The following is a 14,963-nucleotide window of genomic DNA, read 5'->3' as shown; positions in this document are numbered from 1 at the left end:
ATTCTTAACCCTCATAAAATTGTATTTTTATGTTGAAAAAATATGATCGAAGAGTCAGATTCCTACTATTTTGACCATGCTGAACACATCCATAGGTGATAGGGTTAGATTTGGTCAAAACAACCTTCCACTATGAGTTTCAACTAGGGGGTTCTTTAACCACGAGGGTACCAAATATTCTTATATATATATATATATATATATATATATATATATATATATATATATAGAGAGAGAGAGAGAGAGAGAGAGAGAGAGAGAGAGAGAGAGAGAGAGAGAGAGAGAGAGGTGCTATTGAAGGCACATAACTATTGAGTTGGAAATCATAGGTTTGAAGCTTTATCCACTAAATCTGACCACATAGATGTGTTCAGCATGGGTTGTTTACTGAGGATCAAACCTAGGATCATGTAATCTCAATCTAGAAGTATGATTTTTTGAGCATGAAATTTTTGTGCATTGTGGGCTGTTGATTTTTGAAGCCCTTAAAAAACCTGCTTACATGTCACAATCACATGATTCAAAAGTCATTTTCTACTGAACAAACCTTGTAGATCACATCCATATGGTCTGATCTGATCTACAAAATAACCCCCGAAAACATATGAAAAGAAGGTGATTTATACTCAATAGTTTCGTGCCTTTAATAGCACCAAATATTAACCCTATATATATATATATTTTTTTTTGCTACAATTGTTTTGTGTGAATGACTTAGCAAATCCTTTTTATTTTTTGTTTTTTAGTAAATCTGAACCCATGGACGTTATCTACATGCTTCATTTAGTGGGGATCCGGTATTTGGATTGCCGGATTTCGACACTAGAGCAGGTGTTTTTGGCGATTTAAAAACCAACAGCTGGAAATGCATTACAATTTTCTGACAAGAAAACTTATTTTTTTTATTGAAAAAACACAATCCAAGGGTTGATACCAATGTTGTAAGTACTGTATCGTCACCCGTATTGGTCGGGCCAAAAAAAGATAAGTATTGTATCGTAAAAAATCATAAATTTTTAATAAAATTTTAAAAAATTCTAAAAAATAAAGAAAAACCAGTAAAATTAGCAAAAATTCTAAAAAAGCATAACATATGAAACAATGATGAATTGCACAAAATACAACCATAAAATCACATATGAAACATTTATGTCTCTATGAGCTACATAAGACTAGAGTTACCGAAAGCGCCCCTGCTATAGGGGAAGCGCACTTCCCCGATACGCGCTTCGGAAGCGCGAAACGCGGCGCTTCCGAAACGCGCGGGGAAGCACACACTTATGACAGGAAGCACGTCCCCCATTAAAGGGCGCATTTTACCATTTACCTTTTTTTTTAAAAGAAAGTTTTTTTTTTCATTAAGGGTAAAATGGGAAATTTCAAAAAACCGTGAAATAAAAACTCGAAAGCGAGGCTTAGGGTTTTTATTTCATGCCTCTTTTGAGCCTCTCCTCCTCCCTCTCTCGCTCAGCCGATTTAGCAACCTTCTCCGGCGACCTCCGACGTCCGACAATCAGTTGAGTGGTTGATTTTCTATTGTTTTTTTGGTGATTTTTGGATATTGAGGTTTCTTATGTCCAGATTTGGTTTTTTGTTTAATGTAATCCAATCGATGAGTGTTTGGGTCTCGGATGGATTGTATTTTGGTCGTTTTGATGTATAACATAAGTCAGACAGACGTGATTTGGGTTGATATTATTCATGTTTGGCTGAGTTCTCGTGATGCTTATGAAGTGGTACTAGAGGCGGTAACCTGGATTTGGCTTGATGCTCTTATCGACATTGTGAGATAAGTTCATCTCCTTGTATTGATGGCCTGGATATCATCATGTATGATATTTGTGGTAGTATGGATATGATATACTCAGTTTGAATGTGAACTTATTGTTAGTTCTCGCTTACTTTTGGTGCCTATAGTTGAGTATTCATATTCATATGAAGCTAGTTGTGTGATATTTTATTGGTGTTATCGTGCCGAGTTTTAGATATATTTTGCATATTTTTTCTTGGTGTTCTATTTGTGTGCAGGGACATTAACAACAAATACAATATCTCGAATCTCCAATGCTTAGCCAATTTTACAATGATGAACACTAAATTCATGTATACGATTTGGCAATCAACATAAAATAAATAAAAAAACAATAAAAATTGGGAATCATATCCCCAAATCACTTCCCTTTCGCTTCTCATTTGAATCATATGTCGCTTCCTTCTTCGCTTCTTAGGTCGCTTCCGAGACGCTTCCTAGGTCGCTTCCGAGACGCTTCCCGGTTCGCTCCTAAGTCGTCCCGCGCTTCCCGCTTCCTAAAATTTTAGAAGTGCCTCGCTTCCTACTTTCGCTTCCCCTATCGCTTCCCGCTCCCGCTTCCTCGACTGACAAGTCTGCATAAGATATCATCAAACAATGATGAATTGCATAAGATAAAGCTATAATATTACATATCAAACAATTATGTGCTATGAATGACATGCATAAGACATCAAAAATTAAATAATCAAGATAATATGCTATAAATGGCATGCATATCTCACAAGAAAAATGCAAACTATAAAATAATATGCATATTAAATAACAAATCTAAGCTATTAAGTCACAAGATTCATAATAATGTGTGTTTACATAAACAAAAAAAATAAGTGTTTTTTTAATGCTTAAAATTTTTACATAACTATTTTTTTTAAATTAAAAAAAATGAATTAGATAACATCAATCATTGAGTATCATCAACATCATCTTTTTTTTTGGATTTTTTTCTCTAAATTACTCTTAAGCTCTTTGGGGATGAATATGAACTAGCCCCAAGGGGCCTTATATGTTTTTGATTTTTATTTAAAATAAGTGCATTTAAACTGCATTTATAGTGTATCTTAAGATACGCCCCGTATCGGAGTGTATCGTAAGATACAAAGGCGTATCATAATATACACACCCGTATCAAGATAGGGTGTGTATCGTAACAGAACACCCCATAGATACGAATCATACGATACATATCATAGCGTATCGTGCGATACACTATAATACAACATTGGTTGATACCATTAAATCGAGCATGCTGAACACATCTACGACATCAAATTGATTCAAAACAACTTGAATTGTAGCATATATACATATATGAAGATTCACACCATTTAAGGCATTTCTTGAATTTCAGTTGTGTCACAAGACAATGTCGTTCAGGGTCCTATGTCTAGGTGGCACGACATGTGGACACACCACATGGCACACTTAATGTTCAAATATTAGTTTCTAGTTTTAATTGTTTTGATAATATTTTCAAATAATATATTATATATATTAAAATATCAAAAATGCTATGTCACACCGACACTCCATTGCACCCACCGTACCCGTGTTTGACATGGCAGGACATGGGTACGGGTACGTGCTGGGTCGGGTTCAATCCCGCACAAGGACCCGACCCACACATTTTTTTGTTTTTTTTGGTGTTGAGAGAGAGAGAGAGTACCTCTTCAGTACCTCTTCTTCTTCTTCTTCCTCCTCCTGCAACAATCCGAGAGAGAGAGAGGAAGAGGGAGGGAGAGAGAGCAAAAAGGAGGTCCTTCCCCTTTTATAAGATATGTTATATATGGATCCTAATATAGTGGATCCATATATAATCCAGACCTAGACCCAAACTCTCTCTCTTTATATATAAATATTATATATATAGCCTTGTCCCTGTACTCGCATTTTTGAAATTGCCACATCGTACCCCTGTACGGTTGTACCCATACCGCACCTGTTGTCACGAAATGGCGTGGAAACCAAGATACTCCAAACCGAAACCTAAATGCCAAACCAAAAAGCATTTGAATACAAACAAGACACATTCTAAGATACCGCGATGCACCACTTTGGGTGGCAATGGCATACTTGTGTCGGCACGGGTATGAGTACCGAACATGCCATTTCACATGTTCTACATTATATTATATTATAAATTATATTTTTAATATATAATATATATTTTAGATATATAAAATATATTTTCAGTATATATTTTAGATATATAGTATATATTTTTCAGTATATATTTAGCCGTATCCCTGTACCCACTTTTTTTTAAATTGCCGTGTCGTACCCTCCATACCCGCACCCATACCCAGGTGACATAGGACACATTGAAACAAATACAATACAAATATTGTGAATGAATGATTTCATTAATAATGAACATTAAAAATACAAAAAGGAAAATACATAAAGTCCTCACTGCAATACACTGAAACACACAAAAACCTAGAATTACCCATCACTCTCACACTTTACAAAGCACACCCACCCATATTTATAAGAGAGAAAGAGTAGAAAAAGAGGGATTAAAGAGGAGAGAGAAAAGGCCCTACTATCCACTGGACTAGATCCAACAGCTAGTAAAGTCAACCTTGGTTTACTCAAATATAAATATAAATATAAATATAAATATAAATATAAATATAAATATAAATATAAATATAAACATGTATACATATATAATATATATACACACACGTACGTATATACACAATATATCATTATATATAACTAAAATATTATATATAAAAATATATACATATATATGTGTATACACACACACACACATATATATATATATATATATATATATATATATACAAAGACTGAATTAATCTTAACACCCGTACCCATGTGACATACCAAAAATCTGTACTTATCAATTAAATAATAAAAAAAATCTGTCTTTGTATCGCTGGACAATTGGATGGCATGACCTGATTTTGGACTGGTTGATGGGCTGATGACAGAGCCGAGCCTCTTCAAGCTTTTCCTGGTTCAGGAGGGCCCATGGCCGGGCTGACCCCTGTTTATGGCTACGTGTATTAGGCTGGCCCACAGCCCAGCTGATATCGGACCGTTGAATACCAGGTTGGGTCTAGGCCCTGTTCTTGCTAGGCTGCCCCGGGCTAGTGGGCCATCTGACCCATTGCCCACCTCTATGTCCTTGTGTCCTAGTTTTCACAAAAATTATGTATTTGTGTCTAGTGTCATACTTGTATTGAGTCCCTGTTTGTGTCCATGTCCTTGTGAAATTTCATGTTGTACATGGTAACTTCCAAAGTTTCACCACCATATTACCAATAAAAGGAAGAAACTTCATAGATTTCTTAAGTTTTTCCTTTTTCTGGTAATATGGTGGTGAAACTTTGGAAGTTACCACATACAACGAAATTAGTTGAACCTAGGTTTGGCCTGCCCTTAAACCAAGATAAGTGTAGGTCACACATGTGTCACGAACCGGTGGGAAGAGGTACATGAACCACTAGAGTGGTATTACAAAATAATAAGATTCAAGGTTTACTAAGAAACCAAGTCAAGAACACATACAAAGCACTTAAAGTGCTAACACAAAGAGCTTACACAAGTGATAAAAAATATAATTTTATTAAATAGCAAATGCTTAGGAAAAGGGGACAAGTGTCCCTATATATACATTACAATAGAGGAAGAGGGAAGAGCTCCTAATGGTCACAAATGTGACCGTTGGGAGCATCTCCCAACAGTCACTTTTTTGACAATTGGGAGCAGCTTCCAACAGTCACAACAAATATGACTGTTGGAGGCAGACCCTTTTACATAAATACAAAAAAAGGTAAAAGAGAAGAAATATAAAAACTGTCCCTAGTGGACAGTACCTTTTATTACATGTATGAAATGTAGGTATTTTGGTTTACATGAATAGAATATATATATATATATATATATATATATATATATATATATATATATATATATATATATATATATAACAACATGGACTTTAAATCGGTTTGAAAATCAAAGTTGATCTTTTGTAAGGTAATTTTCTGTTTTAGTTTCTTTTGTAACATAAGCAAAAAAGAATAAAAAGAATGAGACATAAGATCAAGCCATCTATGTCTCTTGCGTTTAACCATCTTAAAGCCTCATTTTTAATTTGTTCTAAAGACTAAACAAATCCAACAATTTAAAATAGGAAATAAGTGCACTAGTGACACCCTATTGTTATTAGAGAGAGAGATGCACTTGCACAATAAGAAACTAGTGTGAAGGCCTATTATGAGGCATTTGTTGGCTCAATCATAAGTTGAAGTTTTACTGTTAAATATCAAATTGTAATTTAAATCCAATCTGTTCTGCCTGAAACCTCTTGGGGAAAAGCTACTAGGTGATAAACCATGTTATAACTAATTGTTTGTTTGGTTGAAGAAAATTATAAAAGTAGAGAAGCAATAATTGGAGAGAAAAGGAAATGGCAAAAATGAAAGCCCGTAAAATGCATGTAAAGCATTAAAGGTTAAATGAAGATGAGATAACTGACATGATCAATCTCCTTTCCTTTGTTTGCTTCTCCACCTTTCCATTTAGCTCCTTAGGGGCTTTCTCATTAGCATTTTAATGAACTTTTGTTCTATTAACCCACCCCTTTTCATTTAGCTTTTGAACAGTTCATTCTTGTGTTGGTTGGAGAATATCTTTCCTCTTTATTTCCTTATCCTCCAGTGCCTAAACTCTTTTTGTGAGATCCTTCTCACTAGGTGGCCTCCCTGGGAAGGTTGAACTTTGTCACACTGTTCCTTTCCTTGTGGGTTCTGCCTGACAGGATGCCCATTGTTCCTGTTCTTTCTTTGCTTCACCCACCCCTGTTTTTGGTGAATTCTTTGTTGCAGAACAATTCTTAAAGTCCCATACTTGTGTACACAACCTCATCCTTTCTCTCCAGTTTTCACCTATTTGTTCACTCTGATTGAGTTGACCTCTTTTCGTGCTGCCCAGCATTTCTTCTGGGAGCAGGAGTATAGCCAGTCCCATATTCTGTTGAGCTTTTTCACTACCATTATATACCAACATTGTCTGTATTGAACCAACCATTTTTTAGTTCATAGTGAAAAATATGGTTCCCGTTTCCTTTCAAATTTCTTCTCAAGAACTTTCTTAATTCTCGAGATTAGGGTTGCCATTGCTCAAGCTGCAGTAAGGGTGTCAAGCAGTAGTAGTGATTTTGTGGCAAATGCAAGGTAAATGTTGTATGCATGAATCTGTGTAAAATGTTGCATGCGGCAATACAAATTAATGCCTTATAATGTAATTAGTCTGGAATTCAAAGGCTGCAGTTTGGAATCTACATGGATACATTGGTACACACACAATTAAAGTAGAAGATCCATCAGAGATTTTTTTTTATTAGTACCTGCATTATGCACGGAGTGCTGTTTGTCATAGTTCATTTAGCTATTGGTCCAGCGATTTAAAAACTAAGTTAGCTTTTAAAGAGTGCTTTGAGTCAATGGCTTTAGATTGTACTCATATAATACTTTAAGGAAAAGATTTATTTCAACAGTAGTAAATCTGAAGTCTGTAGGGCATTTATTTAATTTTAAGGCTGCCTGTTGCTAAATTAGCCACCGTAAGCCTTATTCAGTGTGTGAATTGTAAATAAGATGACCTGTGGGCTAGTCTGCTCTGGCTTGAATTGTAGCACCAAATGCTGTCTTCAGCTCTGGTTGAGCTCGAGCTCAAGTTCAAGCTCAATCTGAGCTTATGAAACAATTCAAGCTCAATCTGTGTTTGAGCATCAGCTGAACTCAAGCCTGGAGTCAAAGTGTTAAATAAATGACCTTGTCCTATTCCAAAAAAAGAACAGTAAAGTAGGCAGTTGTGGTGGAAGGTTTGAAACTGTGATATTGTTGACAAGAATACAAGCCTAAATCACTGGGTAAAGGTTTTTCTACTTTTTAGGTGGAAGTCATAGACTTTTCCTTTATTTTTCCAGAATGTTCAAGAGTTGAATTAATCTGAATTGTCCTAGCTGTGTGGAGCCATTTGAGTTGGTTCATGATTTTTGGGAAGTTGTTGGATTCCTACCTTAGTTACAGTAGTTATCTGTTCCTGAGTTTTAAACATTTTTTGTAAGTATACATGCATTTATTTGTCAGAATAATTGCTAAATCCAGCATGCTATCCTGATCAAAGCTTCCAACCATGCATTAATAAATTTTTGTCGCATTCATGGAACTTAGATCACTGCAGTCTTATTCTCTGATATTTTTCTTTTTCATTGGCAGTTGCCTTCGTGTCAGTGCTGAAATGGCTAGCGAAGTTGATGAATTTATAAGAGAGAAAGCCTTGTGGGGTCCTAATGGATATTCAGATGGGTAAATGGTTATATGTTGTGTTGTTAGTTGTTAATGAATCCACTTGATTTTATTGGAAAACATTTATTATTTTCAATTTTTGGCATTACTTGTTTGACATGTACATTGCTGAAAGTTAGGATTTTCTGCTTGTTGGTTTTTTGACATACAGAAAGAGGGCAAAAAAAAAAAAATTTGTTCCATCTGTATGGTCGTGACATTTCTGTCATCAAAAGAATTAGTCTTCTGTGCATGTTCTTGTTGTCATATATTTTGCCTTTATGCACTTTTCATTTTTCAACATTCTTCATTTGTATTTCTTGTATAATCTTTCCATTATTTCGTTGACATGAATTCATGTGTTGGAATTCGCATACCCAACTTAGGAACTTTAAATTTATCTTCATTTATTTATTCACTTGTATGTTGGATTTAGTCCTACTTTAACTATATCATATTCATAGTATAACCCCCTTCTCTTCTATATAAAGGGTTGTGCCTCTAATGTTTGCTAGGTCACTGTACTAGAAAATTTTCCCTTGTAAGTCTGGATACTCCGTATCATGAGCTTTTACATGTTTTTGTAAGCTTTCCTTTTGTTTCTTTTTGTTGATTGATGTGTAAGTTTTACATGCTTTAATCATACTTGTTCTGTAATCTGTTTCGTACCAGGGGTGCAGCTCCTGTTTTGCCATTTATTTCTAAACTTTAGAAGCACATTTTCTCCTGACCCTAGCACTTAGTATTCTGTTCGTACTATTTTGAAACCTTAGAAATACCCTTCCTTTTCAAGAATGCCTATAATGTCCTTAAAATTTATAAATTTTGTAAATTACCATCAAAATTTATAGACCCAGTATAATTCCAGAACTGTAGAAATTTTGAAAATTTTCAGATACATTCTCTTTCCTTCTGTTACCTTTTAGGAGCATCGTATGTAGTCAAAAGTTGGGAGCAACTAGTCAACTGAATCTCCTCTTGCAGACAGCCATCACATGGTTAGGGAGTTTTATTTTCAATAAAACTATACAATGGACTAAGTCAGTCATCTAGGTCACGTAGTCCCTACTAAGTTGCCTAGTCATCACTAAGTCCTTTCCCTGTGCAGCAAAGATAGCTTTGAGTTATTGGCTTTATTTTGACATTCTGTCTGAGATGCACTCTGTTAATTTGGGATTATAACCTTATTTTCCTGGTATAACTGTTTAGTTATACACTGCCGGTCCCAAGCCTGGATAAAGGAGGAGGGTTGCGGTAGGCCTGTGACAGCCAGCATAAAAACTTAGTCATACCCTATGAATATGAACCAATATGAGAATTTCGTTGGGGCGTTCCCTACTGAGCGACGCGCTGTACTCTATAGGCCCGGAGGCAGTGATAAATGGGCAAGGGTTGCTAGGTCGTCGCCCGGAAGCGACGCGTCACACCGGCGCCTGGGTGTGGTGTCAAATAGGCAAGGGTTCCCTCACTTTGTTGGACGGGTGGGGGTAAAGAAGTTAGTCCAAGACCATAAAATTAGGTTAGCCACTTGGAACATAGGATCTTTAACTGGTAAGTTGGTAGAGTTAGTAAATGTTATGTGTAGGAGAAAGATTGATATTTTATGTCTACAAGAGACCAAATGGGTAGGTGAGAAAGCAAAAGTGATAGAACCTTGGGGATATAAGATTTGGTATACAGGAATAAATACGAATAGGAATGGAGTAGGGATTGTTATGAGTCGTGAGTTTATAGATAATGTAGTTGAGGTCCGTAGGAAGGGTGATAGGATTTTACTTATTAAATTAGTATTATGTACGAATATTATTAATATTATTAGTGTTTATGCACCTCAAGTAGGTTTAGATGATTCCATTAAGCGTCAATTTTGGGAAGATTTAGATGGAGTAGTACAAGGGATATCTTATGGAGAAAGGCTTTTCATCGGCGGTGACCTTAATGGGCATGTAGGCATTAGTAGGGATGGATTTGAGAGTATCCATGGAGGCTATGGTATAGGAGAAAGAAACGAAAGTGGAGAAAGGATTTTAGATTTTGGTTTGTCCTATGATATGATCTTAGCAAACACTTGGTTTAGGAAGAGGGAGTCTCACCTAGTAACATTTAAAAGTGGGGTTAATACGAGTCAGATAGATTTTTTCCTACTTAGAAAGAGAGATAGGGGTTGTTGCATCGATTGTAAGGCTATACCGGGAGAAAGTGTAGCTACACAACATAGAGTCTTAATTTTAGATCTTAGAATTAGACAATACCGCAAAAAGGATAGACATATGATAGATCCTAGAATTAAGTGGTGGACACTGAAAGAAGCTAAACAAAGAATGTTTGTAGAGCAGGTAGTTAAGGAAGTTGATTGGTGTCTCGAGGAGGATTCAAAATCTATGTGGAATAAGATAGCGGGTGGCATGAGAAAGGTGGCTAAGGAGGTATTGGGTGAGTCTAAAGGCGGTGCACCGCTAGGTAAGGATACATCGTGGTGGAACGAGGATGTCAAATTAGCTATTAAGGTTAAAAAAGATTGTTATAGAAATCTAAGTAAAAATCGTGATAATGAGAATTTGGAGAAGTATATGATAGCAAAGAAGGAAGCTAAAAAAGTAGTTCGAAACGCGAGAGATAAGGTATATAAGGAGGTTTATGACAAGTTGGATACCAAAGAGGGTGAGAAGGATATTTATAGGCTTGCAAAGATGAGAGATAGAAAATCGAGGGATCTGGGTATGGTTAGATGTATCAAAGATGAAACGCAAAGGGTTTTAGTCAAAGATGAGGAGATTAAGGAGAGATGGAAAGATTATTTTGATAAGCTATTTAATGAAAGTCATGCTCAGGATCTTGGAGACTTTTCAATTCCTTTTCATGAGATGAATCGTGACTTCATGCGCAAGATTCAAAAGAAAGAAATTGCAGAGGCTTTGAAGAAAATAAAATCAAGAAGGGCAGTTGGCCCAGATGGTATACCTATCGAGGCTTGAAAATGCTTGGGAGAGAAAGGTTTAGAATGGTTGACAAATCTTTTTAACAAGATTTGGCAGACAAATAAGATGCCTAATGAGTGGAGGAAGAGTACTTTGGTGCCTCTATATAAGAATAAGGATGATATACAAGATTGCACAAACTATCGTGGTATAAAACTCATGAGTCATACTATGAAACTTTGGGAGAGGGTGATTGAGTCTAGGTTGAGGAAGATTGTCATGATATCGGAGAATCAATTTGGTTTTATGCCTGGAAGATCAACTATGGAAGCTATACATCTTCTTAGACAACTTATTGAGAGAAATAGAGAGAGGAACAAAGATTTACATATGGTTTTTATTGATTTGGAGAAGGCTTACGATAGAGTACCTAGGGACGTTCTCTGGTGGACAATGATGAAGAAAGGTGTTTCTCTCAAGTACATTAGTATAATTAAAGATATGTATGAAGGAGTAGTAACCAATGTCCGCACTTGTGGAGGGGTGACAACCAATTTTCCTATAACGGTTGGGTTACATCAAGGATCTGTTTTAAGCCCTTTCCTATTTGCTATAGTGATGGATGAGATTACGAGATCAATTCAAGAAAATGTGCCGTGGTGTATGTTGTTTGCTGATGATATTGTTTTGATTGATGAGTCTAGAGCTGGGGTTAATGCTAAGTTAGAATTATGGAGACAGACATTGGAAGCAAGAGGTTTTAAGTTGAGTAAGAGTAAAACAGAATACATGGAATGTCGATTTAGTAAGCAACGAAGTAGTGATGTGAGTGTAGTGAAGCTTGGTGAGCACGAAATACCGGTGGATGATTCTTTCAAATATTTGGGATCTATCATTCAAAAGTATGGAGAAATTGATGGAGATGTGAATCATAGGATAAAGGTTGGGTGGATGAAATGGAAGAGTGCAACTGGAGTGTTGTGCGATCGTAGAATGCCATTGCGGTTGAAGGGAAAGTTTTATAGGATGACTATTAGGCCCGCTTTACTATATAGTACGGAATGTTGGGCTGCCAAGAGACATCATATTCAAAAAATGAGTGTAGCTGAGATGCGTATGCTGAGATGGATGTGTAGAAATACAATAAAAGATAAGATTCAGAACGAGGAGATACGTAAGAAGGTAGGCGTTGCACCCATTGAAAATAAGATGAGAGAGAATCGTTTACGGTGGTTTGGACATATTCGACGAAGGCCTAATGATGCTCCAGTTAGAAGGATGGAGAAATGGGAAAATATATTAGTTAAAAGAGGTCGGGGTAGGCCTAGGAAGACATGGATGAAGGTGATAAGAAAGGATATGAATGCTTTGAACCTCACCGAGGACATGACATTGGATAGAAATGAATGGAGGAGAAGGATTCATGTGGAAGACCCATAATAATTTTCTTTGTTGGTTCATATCGCCGACCCCAATTGTTTTGGGATGAAGGCGTAGTTGTTGTTGTTGAACCTTATTGCGGGTTTAATCCCAAATTAACTTAGTTTATAATGAAATGCCTTCAGGTTATGCCTCATAGGCTTGTTCAGGTTTTCTTAGGAGTATAGCAGCAATTAGGCCTTGGTGCTTCTCACTTTGGCTTCCCAGGTTTCCTCTCTTCCTGTTATATAGCTAGGCATTGGCTCTCTACATGCTTTATGTCATTCTTGACTTTTCATATTCTTCTTGCTATGTTTTTGTTTCCATTTTTAGTTATATCCTTTGGTTTTGTTAACTGGTTCTTTACTTTTGGTTCTATCTTTTCATGATAGAAATTCTTACCACCTTTTGTAGGTTTCCTGAGTCTTTCGAAGATCTTGTTTTCCCCAAAGGGGATTCTGACGCTGTTTCAATTAGTAAGAGAGATATTGAGCTATTACAGCCAGATACATTTATCAATGACACAATAATCGACTTCTATATCAAGTAAGTCATGCTTATTCCAATGCTTTGACTGAAATTGTGGTTCAGTTTTTATGGTTATGCATTTGCTTATGGTAGCAAAAAGGCAACTTGTTCTTTAAAAGTTTTGGGAAGCAAAATAATTTCAAACAAATTTGACCAGATAATGATCTTTGTTCCACCTTTTCTTGGCACTTTTTCAACATTTCAAAATGTCTTCATTTTATTACAAATATTCTTGTTTTGCTCTTTAAACTGTAGGAGCTTGAGAATATATTTGTTTAATGTTATAAATATCATTAACATGACTGACAGGTATCTGGAATCCAAGCTCAAGCTGGAAGACAAGATCCGGTTTCACTTCTTTAACAGTTTCTTTTTTCGGAAGTTAGCAGATCTGGACAAGAATCCAGGAAAGGCTTTTGAAGGCAAAGTGGCTTTTCAGCGTGTTAGGAAGTGGACACGCAAAGTTGACATTTTCAAAAAGGATTACATTTTTATACCAGTAAACTTCAAGTAAGAAGCATTTGCTATTATTGTGATTATTGAAGTGCTTTATTTAGATGTTTATTTGATATTGCTGATTTTATTTTTTTTAACTTTCAGCCTTCACTGGAGTTTGATGGTTGTTTGTCATCCTGGAGAAACAGCTTACTTTGAAGGCAAGCATTTTCAAGCACCTACTTTTGTTTCATACCCCATGTTGTGTTATATATATATATATATATATATATATATATATATATATATATATATATATATATATATATATATATATATATATACAGATGTGTGTATTTTTTACGTGTTACTTGATTTTCAGACGGCAAAGTCAACGAGAATGATAAGGTGCCTTGCATCTTGCACATGGATTCAATTAAGGGAAGTCATAGAGGCTTGAAGGATCTAGTGCAAAGGTTAATTTTTTCCAGATTCCTCTTTTGTTTAGTGCAAAATCAGGGTAATTGATTACATAAGTGACATGCATCACATTTATTCCCTAGGAAAATGTAGTTGTTTTCTTCATTATGAAGTTCACTTTTGTCTATACCCAAGTAGCTCTATTGGAAGCATGTTTAGTACAAACTTGTAAGAAGATTCTTTGTTTCCACATAATATCTAATTAAATCCTCTTCTGGGTGTTGAAATGCATCATGTTGATCAGTAGTCTTTGTAACATCACCACTATCAATGGTACCACTGATAAAGAATGACTTGTCACCTTTGATATTCAGTTTCTTGTTTAATTTCTGCATTAATCGACCTTGTGAAGGGATAAAATCTTGGCTCATCAATTATAACCTATGTCACATAGGTGTGGGTGCGGATGCGGGTACGGGTGCACCGATGCGGCACTTTAAAAATACTTGGGTGCAGGGGTGAGGATGGATATATATATATATATATATATATATATATATATATATATATATATATATATATATATATAGTAACACGTATCTTCAAACACATACGTTGGACAAAGTGTTGCCATTGATCGCACGCTATCAAACGGTGACGCTTCGTCATAATTTTTTTTGCACGTTCATTACTTTTAGCGACAATCTTGACCGCCGCTAAATCTCTGGGCGGAAAAACAGAGAATTAGCATCTGTTCAAAAACCACTGCCTATTCTGTTTTTTTTTTTTGAAAAAAATAACACTCGGCGTTCCACCGCGCGTTTGAACGAGTTGGAAGGAAAACCCGTCTGAAGATATGGGTTTTCCTATATATATATATAAAAGGTTCGATAGGCCCGACCCATCCCAGGTCCTCCCCCGACCCGCCCTGCCTCGAGCCCCATCCCCTTTCCCCTCTCTCTCTCTCTCGTTCTTCCCCTCTCTTTCTCGTTCTTCCCAATTGAGGGGAGAGAGGGGAAGATTCTCTCTCTTCCCCTCTCTCTTTCTCTTTCTTCCCGATTGAGGGGAAGAAGGGGGAAGTCTCTCTCTCTCTGTGCCTGCTGA

The 14,963-nt window shown here is 36.2% G+C and overlaps 1 protein-coding gene across 2 annotated transcripts in view; it reads left to right on the top strand.

Annotated features, from left to right (window-relative positions):
* LOC149847861 (putative ubiquitin-like-specific protease 2A) overlaps positions 1-14,963 on the top strand; it is a 53,509-nt gene that overhangs the window by 19,980 nt on the left and 18,566 nt on the right. For both annotated transcript variants that reach the window (XM_090005008.1, XM_090005036.1), the window contains exons 8-12: positions 8,071-8,160; positions 12,891-13,022; positions 13,314-13,514; positions 13,605-13,660; positions 13,822-13,915. In XM_090005008.1, coding sequence (XP_089861134.1) covers positions 8,071-8,160; positions 12,891-13,022; positions 13,314-13,514; positions 13,605-13,660; positions 13,822-13,915 — 573 coding nt within the window. The remainder of the gene's footprint in view (positions 1-8,070; positions 8,161-12,890; positions 13,023-13,313; positions 13,515-13,604; positions 13,661-13,821; positions 13,916-14,963) is intronic.

The sequence above is a fragment of the Nuphar pumila genome, chromosome 1 (genome assembly GCF_984573655.1).
Source record: "Nuphar pumila chromosome 1, dmNupPumi1.hap1.1, whole genome shotgun sequence".
Classification (NCBI taxonomy): Eukaryota; Viridiplantae; Streptophyta; class Magnoliopsida; order Nymphaeales; family Nymphaeaceae; genus Nuphar; species Nuphar pumila.
The sequence above is the reverse complement of the archived record's forward strand: the minus strand, read 5'-3'. Positions and strand labels throughout refer to the sequence as shown.